The 19,045-nt window shown below is 45.6% G+C and overlaps 2 protein-coding genes across 7 annotated transcripts in view; one reads left to right on the forward strand and one right to left on the reverse strand.

The window, feature by feature from the left end:
- LOC309482458 (uncharacterized protein) overlaps window positions 1–13,436 on the forward strand; it is a 36,643-nt gene extending 23,207 nt beyond the window's left edge. For 3 of the 6 annotated variants that reach the window (XM_082147812.1, XM_082147813.1, XM_082147817.1), the window contains 8 exons: window positions 366–2,000; window positions 3,264–3,386; window positions 3,614–3,742; window positions 5,765–5,957; window positions 6,175–6,299; window positions 7,478–7,668; window positions 12,147–12,280; window positions 12,459–13,436. In XM_082147812.1, coding sequence (XP_082003938.1) covers window positions 366–2,000; window positions 3,264–3,386; window positions 3,614–3,742; window positions 5,765–5,957; window positions 6,175–6,299; window positions 7,478–7,668; window positions 12,147–12,280; window positions 12,459–12,691 — 2,763 coding nt within the window. In that variant the 3' untranslated portion in view covers window positions 12,692–13,436. The remainder of the gene's footprint in view (window positions 1–365; window positions 2,001–3,263; window positions 3,387–3,613; window positions 3,743–5,764; window positions 5,958–6,174; window positions 6,300–7,477; window positions 7,669–12,146; window positions 12,281–12,458) is intronic. The other 3 variants (XM_082147815.1, XM_082147816.1, XM_082147814.1) reach the window with 3 other exon arrangements.
- LOC309482544 (uncharacterized protein) overlaps window positions 1–19,045 on the reverse strand; it is a 332,446-nt gene that overhangs the window by 241,220 nt on the left and 72,181 nt on the right. The window lies entirely within an intron of this gene.

The following is a 19,045-nucleotide window of genomic DNA, read 5'->3' on the forward strand; positions in this document are numbered from 1 at the left end:
CACTGAATACATTTAGAATGTAGCATGTTTGAAAAAGCTAAAACAATTAAAAAAGAAAATCGCAATGATTATTTTGTCCATATTGCACAGCCCTAGTTCTGACTGACGCCTGATTACGCATTAAAGGACTTTCCCTACAAAGCCTTGTTTTACTCGTGTTCATTTAAATACAGCATTTCTATACTCGGGTTATTTACTGTTCTCCTCTTAAAATCGACTGTTTTTAATGCAATCTAATGAATAATGTGAACCGATATGGGATAGTGAAATAGCGTAATGTGAAGCTGGATATAGAGCATCATAGTCTGAAGTTGTCAGTTGTCAACTAGGAGTATGAATATTTGAACATGAACTTTTTGTTCCAGATGTCCCCACAAGATCTGGCTGAATCTGGCGTGATTGGATTGGATGATGTCCTTCAGAGTGAACTCTCTTCAGACTCTGAGACTCTGAAAACTAGTGAAAGCGACTCCGACGCCTTGGGATCGGCTGATGAAAGTCCACCAACGAGTGAAAGGCCTGTGCAGCTGGACACTAGATGTCCTGAGGTGGACAGAAGTGGGATCCTTCGAGGGCTTAGAGATCTTCAAGTTCTTGATGAGCAAATAATGGAGGAGCAGTTGAAACTGGAAGAGCTGTGCTGCACTGAGACTGAGGCGCTTCAGTCGGAGCAACGGACGCTGGGTCATGTGACCACACGCAGCTCCTATAGGGAGAGGAGGCTGTTCCTGGCACAGCTGGAGGAGGAGAAACGGGAGGTGGAGAAGATGGAGAGAAGCCTGAGCAGAGAGATGGAGAAAGCGGGCAAGGCGAGGACGAGCTCAAGCAAAGGCCGCAGAGTTGTCAAGTGTTCGGTCATGGAGAGGAACTCGAAGCTGAAAGATCTGGATGGCGAGTTGTTGAGGAACTGCAGGCCCGAATCCACCCGTCAAACAGAGTGTGCCAGTCCATCGCCTTCAGATCAAGCTGAAGATGCCAGTCTCTCAGACTCGAGCTTGACTCCTGAGCCTTTGAGTTCATCAAGCGGGTCTGTTCCTAACACAAGCTTGAGTGAGACTGGGATCGGAGATCCTGCAGCTCTTGACTCAGAATCCCTTCAGGAAGCCCCGTCTTGTCAAGGAGAGCCTTTTGTATTGAGTAGTTTTTCTACTCCCAATCAGAAACTGGAAGCGATGGACTCCACTGAAGGCCCAAGCGCCCATCCTGAGCATCCCGAGGGTGAGACGTCTTCCTGTGCCAGTACAGACGGTGGAGATTTTGCTGCGGATCGAGCTGAGACGGAGTCTAGTGGAGCTGAGCGGGAGAGGGAGTCTAGTGGAGCTGAGCGGGAGAGGGAGTCTAGTGTAGCGGAGAGGGAGTCTAGTGTAGCTGAGCGGGAGAGGGAGTCTAGTGTAGCTGAGCGGGAGAGGGAGTCTAGTGGAGCTGAGCGGGAAAGGGAGTCTAGTGGAGCTGAGCGGGAGCGGGAGTCTAGTGGAGCTGAGGCTAGTGGAGCTGAGAGGGAGTCTAGTGGAGCTGAGCGGGAGCGGGAGGCTAGTGGAGCTGAGCAGGTGGCTAGCGGAGCGCCCTGGACCCAGAACAGCAGTGTGGTGCGAGATGCGTTTGATCCCGGAGGCGTCCTGGTCGCTCCAGTGGCTGCACCGCAGAGCGCCGTACCTCTCGACGGCCGCTCTGAGAGACGACCATCAGCCTCTGAACACACAGGCACTCAAGCACCGGTGGAATCAGACGCCTGCGCACAGAGCACGTCTCAAGGCCGGCACATGCAGAACAATAACAACAACACCGCAGTGCTGCGCTGCGAAGAGACCTCGAGCTCCTCCACGGCTGTCCCAGAGACACCGGCACTGCCCAGCCCTCAGGAGGACGCCGTGGCTGACGGCGGAGGCTCCATGAGAGCGGTCTGCAGATCTCCACTCCACCAGCTGCAGCTCAACACCTATAGACAGGTGCGCTCCAGGGTCTGGGCGAGGGAAGCGCTCTGCATTGGGTCAGAGCAGGGGGTGCGTGATGTGTGTCGTCTATGATAATAGCGTAATTTGTGTTATGTCACTCACTTTGAAAACACTGCACAGTTTGACGATGGTGCACTGTTTTATTGCATGACGTAACCTAGTAGATTGCACTTAGAATGAACCCGAAATTCGAGGGCAAGGGCATATATCCCCTGTACGAGTTTTTGTCTTGCATTTCTAGTTGATATAGTTGATTATAGGTGTTTCACACGAGTGTTCTTCCCCAATATCAGCATGATTGCAAATCTTGATCTTGTTTATTCAAATGTTGTATAAAATCAGTAATTTAATATTGAGTTATGCTTTTTGTCTTTAAAAAAAAAAAACTGCTGTTGAAAATGATTAATTCATAAACAGTCGCTGTCAGGCCTGAAGCAGTCAAGATACCGGCTCAAAACGGATATTACAGATATAATCTGTTAATACCGCAAACCCGTTTGACAGTGCAGTTGTACTCATTTATAGTAGTCATAACTACTGAGGCTCTGTTCCAGACTCTAGTGAGCTGCTCACTTAAGTACTTGAGGGATGTAAGCGCAGAATGCACCGATACCCCTTTTCCACCAAGGCAGTGCTGGTGCCGGTTCGGAGCCGGTGTCCACTCGCGAATCAGTTCTTTGTGTTTTGACAGCCAAAGAACGGGTTCTCGGCCAGGAAAATTGGTTTCAAAGCGGCACCAACTCTTTGCTGGGCTAGAACCGTTCTTTTACCATGTCATGCTGACGCTGGGGGCGGGGTTATTGTCGATCTTCTTCTGGAATGTAACCTCCGTCTATAGTAATCCAGACGAGCAGCACAAATGTGCTCTAAACGTTATCTGCCCCCAATATAGGATCGCAAAGCCAGGAGAAACATTTGCAGAAAGACGATGTAGTCCAACATTGTAATTGTTATGCTTGAAGTTGGCGCAATCGTTTCTGGGAAAGCTGAGACGTATGGCAACGTACACAGTGACGTAACGACGTCGTTCGCTGGGCTCTCTAGTCAGTGGAAAAACAAACAGGTTCTGAGAAGGTTCACAAGTTGAACCAACTTTGAACCAGCACCAGTTCCGAACCAGTTCTTTTTTGGTGGAAAAGGGAAGTGAGTGAAGTTTAATTAATGATGCAGGTGTGTACATATGACCGAACGTCATAATGCTTGAGTGCGTGACGGTTCACTAGGGTTTGGCGCACAGTTGAGCTCTCTCTTCTGTCTGTGTGAGACTGAGCTGGAGCTGCGGTGTCTGGTTTCTTCCCTGTTCTGAGTTAGATGAGTGATTATAAGACGCCCATCGTGCTGGACAGCGGCTCTGGTTTGATGAAGGCAGGGTTTGCAGACCAGGATCTTCCAACTACAGTGTTCCCGACGGTCATCGGCCATCCCAAATATGAGGTACCCTCTCTCGCTCTGGTACATCGATACCATAGTAGAAAATCTAATTCTAATCTAAATAGTCTCATTCAGTGGATTAGATCTGGAGGATATTATAAACATTAGTGCTTTCCACAATATATCAGAAAATGTTAGTCAAATAAAACTGGCTCGACTTTGACTAACTGTGTGTGTTCATGTTTCCTCGTGTTGTGTTGGTCTGGGCTGATGATGGTCTTGTGTTCCAGGAGATCATGAACGGTAGTGTGGAGCGAGCGGTGTACATCGGGCACGACGCGCAGCACATGAGAGGAGTGCTAGCGCTGAAATATCCCATCAGGAACGGCGTTGTGCACAACTGGGATGAGATGGAGATGGTGAGTGCTGACGGACGCTGCTCTTCAGAGGAGGTTTCCACTACAGAAACGGCTTTAATTCACCATTCACTGCAGTATGTTTAGGGATCGCATGTTCTCTGACTGACATGAGGGATTTCTTTCTGCCTCGTCTGATCACAGATACTGCTGATGACATGAACGCTGCTTGGTTTGAGAGTAATGAGCTGGGATTTATACACAGCTACACGACAGTATTAAGAATGGACAACAGCCTTCGTTTTCACTGGTGTATCCAAACATTCACGGGTTCCTATTGAAACGATTTGCTGCTGTGGTTCACGTGCACTCAGATAATCTGTTCATAATCAGATTGATGGATCAGCTGCACTGAAAAGCCTTTATGTAAACACCTAAACAATCCCAGCTACATTCTGATCGTAGATGTAGACCTGAAATAATCTGATCAACAGGGGCAAGTATGTAAATGCTGGAATCAGACGCTTTTCTCAGTCAGGGTCACTAATACCTTGGTCACATGTTTAGTGCTGTTATATATGAACTGGCCAGTGAACGTGACGTGCTGATGTGTGTATGTGCTGAAGTTGGGGTGGGCGATATGGCAAAATATCATATCAAGATTTTTTTTTTTTATCTCGATTCTTTTTCAAGTTGGTTTTACTATTGTGCAAGTGACTGAGCATCACAGCCAAACTAATGTCCATATTTTAAAAACAAAGCCTTGGGTAATACAATCTAAAATAAAAAGGGCAGACATTTAGGCCAAAGTGGCGAAGATAAAAATCTTTGTTCTTAATTTGTTTTTATAAATAAAATGACAGATACATTACACTTAATAAACAAATGAAATAAACAGTGCTTTATTTTTTCAGCTACAGTAGGTGTATTTAGCAGTAGCATTGAAGAGAGTAATTAAATGAACTAATATGAAATTAAAACACTAGATAGACTTCACTGTATAAATTATACATTGATTCTTATTAAAGCTACTATTAAAGTTCTCAGTCAGTGAGTGATTTTCTGTGTTTTATTAACATTTAAAGAGCTTGTTCCCCCCCCCCAAAATTAAAATTGTCATAATGTATTGTCTCAAGTTGTTTTAAACCCGAATAAGTTTCTTATGTTAAAATAAAAGTTTTGAAGAATGTGGAACAGTTGCTGGTCCCCAGTGTATAGTTTGTCTCCAATGGAAGTCAATGGGGATCAGAAACTGTTTGGGTCCCACATTCTTCAAAATATTATCCTTTTGTGTTCAGCACAAGAAAGAAATTAATATTTAGTCCAGTATCCAGCCACTGTTTGACGGGCTGTTAGTGCCCGTGTGCTTCGGGTTTATGCGCTCTGAGAAGCACATGTTAGAACAGCAAAAGCACGCAAATGAAATGTTTAAATGGCAAGGCTTTAAAGCACATGCAAATAATGAACGTTTGTGAATTGCATTGTCCTGTACGTCTGCATTAACGCGGGATGTGCATGTATGTCGTGTTGTACAGTATGTTGAGACTGAGGCGCCAGAACTGCACTGATAGAATGTGCGCTGTAATGCGATACTACCATATTTCTTCAAAAGCAGATCGTGGAGACATTTTAATCGTTTAATTTATATGCATGCATGTCATTTTTGCTTATGGTTTAACTGAATCATCGAAGGCCCAAAGCAAGTACATTGGTCAATAAAGAGATTTAAATGCATAAGTCTAGAACTGCAATAACCATGCGCGCACACACAGACACATGGGGACAGGAGAGCGGTCAGTCAATAAATGGGAAAACATAGTAACTTGCGTTACTTATTTGAAGAAGTAACTTGGATAGTCTGTTGTAAATTTTAAAAGTACTGTTACTTTACTAGTTACTTGAAAAAGTAATCTGATTATGTAACTCGTGTGCCCCTGGACACTGGTTGAGAGGTTGGTTAGAGCTGGTCAGATTGACTGAAGGCATGTGATGTTTCTGCAGTTCAGGTCCCGTCCCCCCGATGAAAGCGCTCTGATTGCTCCTGATCCTGCAGTGTTGTATCGTCTCTCTCTCTCTCGTCTGCAGATCTGGGATCATGCGTTCCAGCATCTGTCCGTGAGTCCCGAGGATCACCCGGTGCTGCTGACCGAAGCCGCCATGAACCCGCGGCAGAACCGGCAGCGGATGGTGGAGCTGATGTTCGAGTCCTTCAGTGTCCCGCTGGCGTTCGTGGCCCTGCAGGCGGTGCTGGCGCTCTACGCCTCAGGACGCACCACCGGTCAGACACACAGACACGCACTCTCACAGACACTGACCGGTTTATCCAGTCATGTTCATCATTTAGAGGCCTTAGCTAGTGCATCATATAATACATGAATCTCTGTCTAGGGTTAAGTCGTCTGAAGCCTAATGAAGCGTCTTGTTTTGAAGTTGTTCAGTGTGATTGTGTCAGGGTGATGTCGTGCTGATGGAGGTGTGTGTGTGTGTGTGTTCAGGTGTGGTGCTGGACTCTGGAGATGGCGTCAGTCACAGTGTTCCTGTGTTCGAGGGTTACTGTCTCCCTCACGCCGTGCAGCGCTTCAACCTCGCCGGAGCCGACGTCACCCTGCAGCTGCAGAAGGTGACCTCTCACACTCTCACATTCCAACTCTCTCACACACACACACACACACACACACACACACACGCACGCACACACACACACACACACACACACTCTACAAAAATATGCCTCTATTTCAAGTTGAAAAAATAATTTAAAATCCACATCAGTTTGTTTGTGCCCACGCCCTTCCAGGAGTCTCTATACCTACTTTCACTTCAAATTCATCATAACCGCGCGCGCGATCTGCTTGCAGTCGTCGAGATGGATGCTGAGAAGTTGAGGAAAAGAATAGCTAGTGGAGATTGTAAAGTTGTCTACAATACGTCATCAAAAATCAAGTCCAGTGTGTGGGTGAAATTTGGAGTTATCTGAAGAAAACAATATTGTGAAAGGCTTTGCTGCATGCATTTTCGTGTTGGATAGCCGCAAATGTGGAACTTCATCGCTGAGGAAGCACGCAGATAACTGTGGTAACAAACCAAGCCGTTCTATCGAACAGTATTTTTCAAATTTAATACTGTTCAGTATATGTGGTGTGCAGGGCATGTTTGAACCCAAAATTGTCAGATGTAGGCTAGACGAAATCACGTGGCAGATATAGTGTTGTAGCCGCGTCTGTTCGACTGGTGAAATGTTATAAGGCTACTCAGTTTTGTGATAACGTTAGCCATGTTCTTCATATGTACTGGCCTTTTGAAAGCTTCAGCTGAAGTTGTCCTTGTGTTAATGATCGTGTAATAACTTCTGTATGACCTGGCAATAAAAAAATTTTTTAAGTGTCTATAATGTGATAGTCTAAACTGATTTTATTTCGGGTGCGGGTCGGGTGTCGGTTCTATTTTAAGCGGGTCGGGTGTGGATTTTAATTAGTGCTGCTGTCGGAAAACAGGTCTGATGCGGTTTTAAGCACTGCGGGTGCGGATTTACAAAATCGGACCCGTGCAGGACTCTGCTCTGAAGTAGGAGTAAATGAGTTCCTTCAAAAGGAGTTCCTAGAACTAAAATCGTTCCTAGTTCCTGTGGTGCGAACTTTCTAAAATCTGGGAACTTCCGCCAATAGTTCTAGGAACTATGAAGAGGTTCCTCCGGTGCGAAAGCCCCTATTGACAGACAGGGAAAATAATCAACATTCAAGCAGGAAACACTGCTCTAGTAGAGCACAAAAACAACTGTGTTTCTCTGTGTGTGTGCAGCTGCTGCTGGAGCAGGGCGTGTGTATGCGCACGTCAGCGGAGCTGGAGATCGTGCGTGAGATGAAGGAGAGATGCTGCTGTGTGGCTCTGGATTATGAAGCGGAGCTGAAGAGCGCAGGATCGGCATCCTCAGAGGTTCAGTACACACTCCCTGACGGGCGGCTCGTCTCGCTGGCCTCCGAACGCTTCCGGTAACTGACCCGCTCTTGTGTGTGTGTTCTTCACTGTCTGCCTCACCTTAGACTCAGTGGCACTGGGAGCTGCTGCTAACGTTAGGTTACCTGCGTATCCCCGGTTCTCTGATAACAGAAGGGGTCTCTCACTAAGGGAACGTCTCTGGCGTGACCGACTGTGGAAGCGCCAATTACACCACGCCTCCCTGGTATATAACTCGCTGCAGCCACTGCTGCGTCATTCTACACATCATCTTCACCGTGTGCTCTGCAAGGAGGGCGGTGAGGTGAGATACCTCACTTCTGTTATCAGAGAACCTGGGTTATGCATGTAACCAAACGTTCTCTTTCTAACATCTGTTCGGTATCGGTATAGACCACTCCCGTATTGCAGATATGCTGTATGAACAGACGCAACAATGAAAGTGGTACCTAAAGGCCTTGGTTATGACACTAAAGTGAAGCACATGCCCTCATAAGCCTCTATAAAACCCTAAAGTGGACCAACACCAGGGTGTTTAACTGGAAACAGGATAAGAACGAGAGACATGTGAAGTATGACGTTACCGCTCCCACACCTAGCACTGAGTGCGCCAACGATAGATCGGTCACATCCAGTCTATAGTATCTGACAAAAGTGTGTGGTAATGCCCAGCTTGCCACAGCCCATATGTCCTGAATAGAGACACCCTTGAACCGCTCCCAGGAGTGGCCATCCCTCTAGTGGCCATCCCTCATTTGCATCCTTGTAACACATTACAATCGCATTCACCATCCAATGAGAGAGCCGCTGACGTGAAATGGGTCCCCTCTTGTAACTGTCAGCCCACGAGACCTAAAGCTGACTGCCGATAAATCCCAGGGTGGGATCAGGGACTTCGTGACCAGGAGTAACCGTCTTGCCCCCCTGATAAATCGACATAAGGAGTGGTGGCTTATCGTTCCCGAATCCAACCCCACATCACATGCCGAAATGGCTGAAAGATAGAACTTTACCGTGGAAAAGGCTCTACCTTTATCTAATAGAACATCTGATACAGAGCATAAGAACGAGATGATTCGTCTCTGCACACCATCGAAAATAAGATATTTGAGGTCTTTCAATCAGGTTTTCGAAAATTCCATTCTACAGAGACTGCACTCCTGAAGGTTTTAAATGATATTCTACTTACTGGCGACTCTGGAAACCATTCTGTGCTTGTGCTCCTAGATTTGAGTGCTGCGTTTGACACTGTTGACCATGCAGTCCTTCTTACTCGCCTGGAGCACTGCGCAGGCATAACAGGAAGCGCTCTTGAATGGTTCAAATCATATCTTTTAAATAGATGTTTTAATGTTAATATGGGTGAACACTCATCTGAGTCAGCTCCTTTAGCATGTGGTGTACCTCAGGGTTCCATCTTAGCTCCGATTCTTTTTTCTTTGTATATGCTACCATTGGGTTCTATTTTTAGGAAGCATGGTCTGTCTTTTCACTGCTATGCAGATGACACTCAAATATATCTGCCCTTAAAAAAGAGTTCCAATGGCTTAGAAGCACTCATGACTTGTTTGGCTGATGTGAAAGCCTGGCTGTCTCTAAATTTTCTTAATTTTAATGAGAGCAAAACTGAGATAATAGTATTCGGTCCTTCAGACTCCGTTAGTACACCAAAAATAAATTTTGGTGAGTTATCTTCCTCTGTAAAACCTTGGGTTAAAAATTTAGGGGTTATTTTTGATGATAAGCTGAAATTTGATAAACACATCAATACTGTGGTCAGATCATGTTTCTTTCAGCTTAGACTACTAGCTAAAGTTAAACCCATTTTGTCGAGTAAAAATTTTGAACAATTGATCCATGCTTTCATTACGACGAGACTGGATTACTGTAACTCACTATATTTTGGGATTAGCCAGTCAGCTTTATCCCGGTTACAAATAGTTCAAAATGCAGCTGCTAGACTCTTAACCAGGACTAAAAAACGGGAGCACATTACACCAGTTTTACGTTCTTTGCACTGGTTGCCCGTGCGTTATCGAGTACATTTTAAAATGATTCTTTTGGTGTTTAAATCATTAAATGGTCTGGCCCCTCCGTATCTTTCGGAATTACTTATTGAGTATCGTCCGGTTCTTTCTCTCCGGTCATCTAACCAGAAACTGCTATGTATCCCAAAGTCAAAGCTGAGGTGCAGAGGCGACCGGGCTTTTTCAGTAGCTGCCCCCAGATTATGGAATGCATTACCTCTGTGTATTCGCTCTGTATCATCCTTATCTGTTTTTAAAACTATGCTAAAAACGCATCTTTTTGAATTAGCATATACTTAGTGAGGAAGTGGTATTGAAATGTTTGTTTTATTATGATGTTTTTATTGCTTATTTGTTCTGTGCAATTGTCTATTATAAGATGTGCAGCACATTGGTCAACCTCGGTTGGGATAAATGGTGCTATATAAATAAATTTGACATTGACATTGACATTGACATCGTTCAAAATCTCTCCACTTATGATCATACGAAGAGCGCGTAGAGGCTGCTCTCACACTCTGAATCATTTCAAACACATTAGGGGGTAACCCGATGGTGTTTAAATTACTCACGGGCCAAGCCCAGAGAGCTGTCTTGTGAGGGGCAGGATAATATCTCTCCGTTCGCCTGAGAGAGAAGGTCTCTGCACAGCGGGAGAGACCAGGGCTGCTCGTATAGAAGTGGGCCAAAGGAACAAAACAGTGCAATCAGAATTAGTGAATGTCTGAATTCCCTCACCCTCTAAAGCAGTGTTTCCCAACCCTGCTCCTGAAGGACCCCCAACACTGCACGTTTTCTTTGTCTCCCTAATCAAGCACACCTGATTCAACTCATCAGCTCATTAGAAGAAACTCTAGGACCTTAAAGGACCTTTTAAAAGTCTCCTCTTTCTGACACACCCATTTCAGGTCCTAGAGTTTCTTATAATGAGCTGAGTTGAATCGGGTGTGTTTGATTAGGGAGACAAAGAAAATGTGCAGTTTTGGGGGTCCTTCAGGAGCAGGGTTGGGAAACACTGCTCTAAAGAGTTGGCCCGATGAGGCTCAGCGGGGGGTACGCGTATAACGGTTGTCAATGGGTGGGCTAGAGCATCCACACCCAGCGGTGCATCTTCTCCCACCAGGGAAAAGAACAGGGCGATGCGAGGAGATCTACGGCAGCCTGTCCGTATCTCAGCCACATCTGACTCGCCTCATACGGGTGGAGTGTCCAGTCTCCGTATATAGCGTTTCCTCTGGACAACAGATCTGCCCCTCTGTTCATTATTCCCGGTACATGCGTTGCTCATAACGGCAGAAACCGAGTGTTGCCCCACACACTTAGTCTCTGCGCTAGACTGTGCAGCTGTCGAGAGTGCACTTCCCCCTTCCTGTTTATGTACGCTACCACTGTTGTGCTGTCTGATCTGACCAACACATGATATCCCTGAAGGAACTGAATAAAGTGGTAAACCTGTACCTCTGAGGTGTTTGTTCAGGGTCTGCAAGTCTAGAATAGGGGGGAGACCTCCCCCTTTCTTTGGAGATACGACGTACCGGGAGTAAAACCCTGATGGCTTTCCTCCCGCGGCACCGTGTCTATTGTGGATAAAACCCACGGAGACGCTGTGCATGCACGCCCGATCTCTGCTTGCTCTATGCTATTCTCTTCGCTTACTGGTGGTGCAACCTGCTGAACTGGCCACTGAAACGCTTGACAACTTTGTTCGCGATAGTCTGGGTAGCCCCTCTTTGACTGCGGCGTGAAATTCTAGCGGACAGGCTGATGTGGTCAAGCTTCAAGTCTCACTGTTGGTGCATAGCTGTGACAGTAGAGCCAAACATAGCTTTGGGGTCTACAGAGGCATCCGGGAACACTTTCTTTATCAGAGAGGCCAGAGAGACTGAGCCATAACTCTCTCCCAGTAAAGCCAGCCCTGTACTTCTGCCGCAGCTCTGAACCGGCCCATGATGTGTGGAGATTCAGATCTGCTGTCCTGCAAATCTCCCCCCAGAGCACTGGGTTCGGAGAGCCTGCGTCCAGCATGTGGCCCACCTCCAGTAGCTCCGCCTGGTATGCTGTCAGAAGAGATTTATTGTAAAGGTATTTTTGCAGTTCCGTCAGCTGAACAATCCAAAAGTACATGAAATAACAGCACAACCCACTGAAGAGGTGCATCTTACTGCCTCATTCCCGATACACAGATGGTGCTGCTGTGAATAAGGTGTGTTGGCTGTAACAGGTGTGTGTGGCTCTGTGGCTCCGCCCCCTCTGAGGTGTCAATCTTCCCTGGTTCAGTTTCTGTTCCGACGCGAGTAAAACATGAACACTAGAGAGACGCTTTATAGCAGAAGCTGAAGCTGAAAGAGCATTTATATTTCATTAAGAGGAAAGTGTGCTGCACAACTACATGTTCATTAGAGACACTGCTGCAGATGAGTATATCAGGGACCTTATGACTTAATCTTCAGATTCACCCTCTCACAGTCTCATGTCTTCATACGCAGGGCTCCTGAAATCCTCTTCAGGCCAGAGCTGATTGGACGAGATCATTATGGGATGCATGAGAGCGTGTTCAGGTCCATCATGCAGTCGGACATCGACCTCCGGCGCAGCTTTGTGGGAAACATCCTCCTGTCAGGTGTGTGTACACTGGCCAATCAGAGGCTAGGATCTGTAACACATGTGACTGAGTGTGTGTGCTCTGGCTAATCAGAGTGTGTGTGTACGCTGGCCAATCAGAGTCTAGGATCTGTAACACATGTGACTGAGTGTGTGTGCTCTGGCTAATCAGAGGGTGTGTGTGTGTGTGTGTGCAGGCGGGAACACGCTTCTGCCGGGCCTCCCGGAGCGCCTCCAGCAGGAGGTGTGTGGTGTGTGTGCGTCGGATCTGAGTGTGTGTGTGCGGGTCATCAGTCCTCCGGAGCGGGACTCCTCAGTGTGGAGCGGTGGAGCGGCGCTGGCCAGCAGAACCGAGCTCAGCGGCGCCTGGATCAGTGCGCAGGAGTACCAGGAGTTCGGCCCGCACATCGTCTTCAGGAAGTGCTTCTGAACACCACACACCCACACACCGTCTTCAGGAAGTGCTTCTGGACTCTTCTACACAGGGTGTAGTGTCGGTGCTCAGTCACTGATAGTGCCAATGTTCCTCCGGGTCTTTTAGGACTCTGTGTACGAGTCCATGTTTTAATACTTTTAAACTCTTCACTTATACTGGTTGTATCAATCAGATCGTCCGTCTCTTTAACACATGAATTATAATCTAATATGTAAATGTATGCGTTTATATACGTGTGTATGAATGTTTAAAGCTATCTATGAGATATTAATGTGACCGTTTGAGTGTTCTGATGCTCTTCATGAGGCTGATGATGCAACTCTCACATGATCCGGTTCCCATCGGGTCGACTCGACGAGCTTCAGGGTGTTTGACGTGCGACACATTTCCTCCATATGAAGTTTCTCTTTTCACCTGTGTGTGTGTGTGTGTGTGTGTTGTGTGTTTTGATTGGTTTTATCTGCATGCCTCTCACTTCACGCATCTTTCCTCTTGTGTGTTCACGTGTGTTGTGTTTCCTCTGAGAGACTGGTATGGATGGATTGTGGGTCTGAAGCCTCTCCTGCTGATGAACTCTGAGGTTTGCTCGTGTTTACATGTTCACCCTAATCCGGTCATGTGATCAGCGCTTTAATGCGCTGAATGTGTTGCTTAATGAGTTTGCCTTGATCCCCAGCATCAGTGTCCGTTAACTGGGTAATGTCTGGACCTTTTTACAATAAATATATCTTCTAAAGCAGCTGCTGTTGGTCTTCACTGCTCCACTGTGTGTGTGTGTGTGTGTGTGTGTGTGTGAGAGACAGTCACACTGGTTTGATGAATGATCTGATGACTTCAACACTATATCCACGGCTCGTACACGGTCTGAAAACTAAAGGACTTTTCCAAAGATTTTTCAAGCACTACTTTTGTTTAAGGACTATAAGAGATCTCACTTATCAAAACATATTTATCTTTCTAAACAAGGTAAATTTATAAAATGGTACAAATAAAATGCAGCACATGCAAAGTTTGTATTAACCGTGCCTTGTATTAAGTATGGGAACGTTAAAGAACTTTAGTGGATAGAAGAGCCAATAGAAAGAGGGCATAAATAAACATTATTATTAAAATATATAATAACAGAAGAAAACAAAGTATTTTCATTGTAAATAATCACAATGCAATTATATTGAAATCTAATGACTTTACACTGCAAAAATGCTTTCTCACTTAGTATTTGTCTTGTTTCCAGTCCAAATATCAAAGTTCTTAAATCAAGAAGTAAAATTACATAAGAAATGATATCTTGTTTCTAAAAATAAATTATCAAAAGTTTGCCCATTGGCAAATAATTTAGCTTGTTTCAAGCAAAAACTCACTTCATTTTATATATCTATATCTCTTTCTCTTTGGATGCTGTGAACATGTTTAGCTAAAGACTGCCACTCCAGTTTAACATTTATTGTCTCTGCAGTTAAAAAGACATAGTTGACAATTCTAGCTATACTAGCGTTATTTTAATTATTAATTTAAATTTTATTTATTGATCACTCTGGGTTCTCTTTCATCATCTCGTGTTCGAGATCCACCTCTGGGAAGGGCATCCGTACCTGACCCCTGCAGAAGCACTGAGTCTGGCTAGATGGACAGAAGCAGCAGCCAATGCCAGGACGAGGAGGCCATCCCGCCCTCTAGCGTTTCCCAGGCTAGCGCCGCCGCGGCCTTGCCTCAGTCCATCCTCCTGAAGTGTGTGAGCGAGCGGCCGCATACCTCAACATTGAGTGGCCGGCTCCACAGAGCGCCACCGACCAGGAGAGGGACACTTACGACAGGAAAGTGCTGGGACCCCCTCCCGGTCCGAGGAAACAACTCTTCCCAGTCCTTCCAGCGTGCGCGAAGCACATGAGGCATAACTGGAGCGACCCGCTCGATCTCAAGCACGGTCTCATGGGCCTTGAGGTGAAGGATGTGGCGGATCTTGCCATGGCATGGCTCCCCCCCGCTATCGAGCCCTCCATCGCCAGGCACCTTAACCCCGCTCACTCCGCCTAAGCCGGTCTTGCCCAACAAGATGGACTGTTTTTCTGCCTCAGTTCACCAGGCCGCTTTCAAGTACTCGGCCTTGGCTGTCAGGGCCCTGAGCGTCTCCTCCCTCCTCTCCGTTTACCAGGCGGAGATCTTGGACGACTCAGGGCAACAGCTGGAAAAGGGAACCCCCTCTCTAACCCTTGTGGAAGGAGATCCTCACTGTGAACGACCTCGTCCTCCGTAACGCTGGTAAGGCCGTCCAAACCTGCGGGCGCTCTGTGGCGCTTTCTGTGGTGGGAGAGCGCGCGCTCTGGCTTAACCTGTCGGGTCTCCCTGACAGTGAGAAGAGGCGCTCCGGTAGAGCCCGGCTCTCTTTGCCCCGCCGTCGCATTGATGCAGCAAGGATGTGACGACAAGGAGGACGGAGGCCTTCAAGCTATGCCTTCCCAGGAAGCCGGCCCCACGCCAGATGCCCCCTGCACGTCTGCTTAACCCCCGTCATGAGACAAAATTTCCTTCAGGGCAAGGAAAGGCTCTCCCGAGGCTGCCCAGCCCATGTGTTCAGTGGATGTTGTGTGTTCTTCCCCCACCTTCAGGGGGTCTGTTGTGAGGAAAAGTGTCACCACACCGCACACACTCTCCTCACCCAATTATTACAGGCTTCGGCCCCAGTGTTCCCCAACACAAAACACACAAAACACATTAAAACAAAAGAAAATCTCTGTGAACCCTTGCATGTCGTCCCTGGTTCGTCCACGAGGGGGTGCCATTGCAACACATGAGCCAGCTGGGCTTACACAGCGCCACTCCAGATCAGGTGGAACAAAACTTAAAATGTTAAAGATGATTACAGCTTTTCACTAGATGTGTAATGAGACACAATTGTAAACATGTTTTCAAAGTAATTGTGGTTAGTTTTTCTCCAATAAAAGTTCAAATGCAGTTTCCATCAAAATAAAAGCTTTAGGGTTTATCTCCTGCAAGTGAAGAAATTAGGACAAAAGTATTGTAATTTCCTTACTGTGTTGTGTGAAATATTTGATTTGCATTTATTTTACAATATAAAGGCTATTACTGTCATAGAAATAAAAACATAAAAATTATTATATTTTTTTCCAATAGTTTGGCTTCTTGAAACACAAGTGAATGTAATGTAGATGCTAAATCTAAAAAAGAGGTTTGAGTCAAGCTCAGGTACGAGTCAATACTTTTCTGTTGGAGCACTTAAAGTGCACCAGATTGATGCATTTAACTTTAAAATGTACAAATGTTATTTTGCGGGAGCATGACCCCTGACCCCATAGTCTCACACAATCCTGTGGGAAACACTCTTCATTCTATGAGCTTTTATTACAGCATAGTATCAAAAATATGGTGTTATGTTAGTAAAGCAGTGTAAGCCAAATTTCTACCCCATCTTATACTTTAATATAGTAACATCAAGATTCAATATTGTTATATTCATATAGTTTGTCCCTCTTTTTACATGGCAGGAGTGAGAATCTGACATCCTCAAAATCCTCATAGTTATTTCAGACAGGCTTCAGCGCAAGGGGTTTCAAGGGTTTCCCATGATTTAAATGTCATAGTCAAATTCAAGTAGGCTACTTCAACCACTTTGAGCCCCTTGTACTAACCTTGAATATATGTAACTTTTTTTTAGGAAACAAAACATTAAACTTCTTTTAAAGCAACACTGTGGGACTGTCTGCGCTCTAGCGGATGATAAACACCTGTGTCTATGACGCGTCACGGGTTACTCCGCAGCATCCCGCTCAGTGTAAAATAGTCCGAATATAAACATATTATAATAAAACTTATTATGGGCAAACTGTAACTGAAAAGCACAGTTTGGAAGATGGATTCATGATCATAAATTCTGAACAAAAAAGTAACAGTGCACCTTTAGATTAATAATAATAGCATATTTCAATAAGCTGCACGGGCTCAAATGTAAGTTTAAAATGGACCAATATTAAAGTTGAACAAAAAGAGAAATATTTCTCCTTTTAAAATATTTTCCACTGCGTTGTATGTGTCCCTATAGATAGATTTACGATGACGTCACATTTCTCACGCAGCTCCTTACAGCGCCATCTTGTGTGTCAAGTGGGTCAAGCGTTTGTGTTACGGAGCATGATAATATCCTGAATCTGCATTATTCTGAACATGAAAATCATACGATTGTTCTCCGTTTGGCTGGAGTTAATGTTCAGTGCTGCTCTTGTGAACATTTAGAGGTTTTGTGCTCTGGAGATGTGACACTTTATCTAATAATTTCCAAGATGGGCTAGCTAAATGCGCTAGCTCTCATCGGCTGTCAAATCGCTGTACCCAGGCGGCTGCTATCAACACAGCCCTTGAGAGGTGTTGGCTGGGCAGAAGCACACTCTGACGATTGTCCACCTTCATCACTTTCTCTGTGGCCACATCAGCTGGTCGAGCCAGAGGCAGAGGCTACACCTGGAGCACATCGCTCCGTGCCTCTGCTCTCCATCTCTCTCCTACACTAAATTAGTTCGGAGCGTTGTGTTGTTGTTGTTTTTTTACCCAGATGGTGTTGTCTTGACACTGAGTCTAAGGGCCAATCCCAATTCTACCCCTTACCCCTTCACTTACCCCTTCCCCTCTGTTTTGCGTGTGCACGTGAAGGGGTAGGGCTGTCTCAATTCTCTTTTGGTTGGAGGGGTAAGGGGAAGGGCCAGATAGCCCTTGAAACGAAGATTTTTCGGGACCACACTTCAAACGAAGGGGTATGAGAAATGTACCTGCATACACCGGCTACAGAGGCAACATGACTGCCAATAATCATTTTCTTTGTCACATTCAATCTTGTGTTCATATTTACGGTCATGTTCTTCAAAGAAACAGTTGCAAAAAAATCGTTAAAGTTCGTTAACAATATGACGCGTGTAAAAAGCAAAAGTTTGAAGCGAAGTGGACGCGCGAATGAGGCGAATTCGCGTCCTCCGCGCCGCACTAAACGCCTCATTCGCGCCGCAAGACCTCCAGACGCGTGTAAACGCGTCTTTTAACATTGAAATCACTCGCGCCAGACGCTCTATTCGCGTTTGGTGTGAACGCAGCTTTTAGGCGTCGAAGATATCGTCATCTTCGTTATTTTCTGCAAACTTCAGAAGAAAAATACAAAAAATAGCTGTAACTCACGCAAGACTACAGCTGACGACGGCATTTTGGAAGTTTGTAATAAACATTGGCGCATCTCCTGTGACATAGGCGCTAGCGACGATGTATAATGACATGTAACGGTGTAGTAGTGGTGTCCCATTTCTTAGGGGAATATTTTCACCCCTACGCCTTGACACTCTGTTTCAAGGGGCAAGGGTTAGAGGTAGGCGAAGGGTTAGGGGTAGGCGAAGGGGTATAAAATAGAATTGGGATTGGGCCTAAATGTACCGTATAATAAGGGCTGTGCAGATATCAGCCGCCTGGCTACAGCAATGTGAACCGTCAATGCAGGGCTCCAGACTAACTTTTCCACGAGGGAGAGAGAGCAAGACAGCGCTTAGTTTGGAGACGGTGAAGTCTTGTTTACACTTTCGCCTGGCTCCGAAGAGAGAGGGAGTGCGCGCGCGCGCGACCGGCTCTCTCTCTCTGCTCGTTCTTTCAGTTAAACATGCGCCCAGTTCATCTACATTACTCACCGATCAAATAAGACTTTGGCGGGCGCTAAAACAAGTTCAATGCAGGAGAATTCATGCGTGAATTTAACTGAGTAGTACATGACCATGCACTCGCACAAATGCGACCACATAAAATTTTAACTCGCACATTCTCATCTGCAAACATCGTCTAATGTGTCCCTGTAAATAACCTTCACCTTGTCGCCAGGTTTGGAGGAATTTGTCATCGTTATCTCAACACAAAAGAGTCAAAAATACTTTATATTAACTGGCTTTCTATTAATGCAGGACAGTGAATGAGCGTGTCTCCCAGTGGCTTACTGACAGCTTTGACACACAACATGGCGGCGCGCCGCAGAGGATAATGGGTAATTCGAGAAACGGAAACCCATCTATAGGTATGTTTCCAAGTAAAATATAAACAAATGCATTGGACTTACACTGTAATGAGTAAAACAATAAAACAGTGCAAATATTTCCATGACAATTAATCGCCAGCACAGCATTCTAATATCATGAAGTCGGCATCTGAGGGGAAAAAGTTCATGTGATGTAAAGAATTTGCCATATTGTATTCCAGTAATGAGTATGATCACGAAATAGCTTTTCAGAGTTTACATTCGTGTCATGACGTTTTTCCTTTTAAAATATTACTATTAATAGTAACAAAATGTTGTTCTGTAAAGTGTTATGG

Source organism: Leuciscus leuciscus (genome assembly GCF_965113295.1).
Source record: "Leuciscus leuciscus genome assembly, chromosome: 19".
NCBI lineage: Eukaryota > Metazoa > Chordata > Actinopteri > Cypriniformes > Leuciscidae > Leuciscus > Leuciscus leuciscus.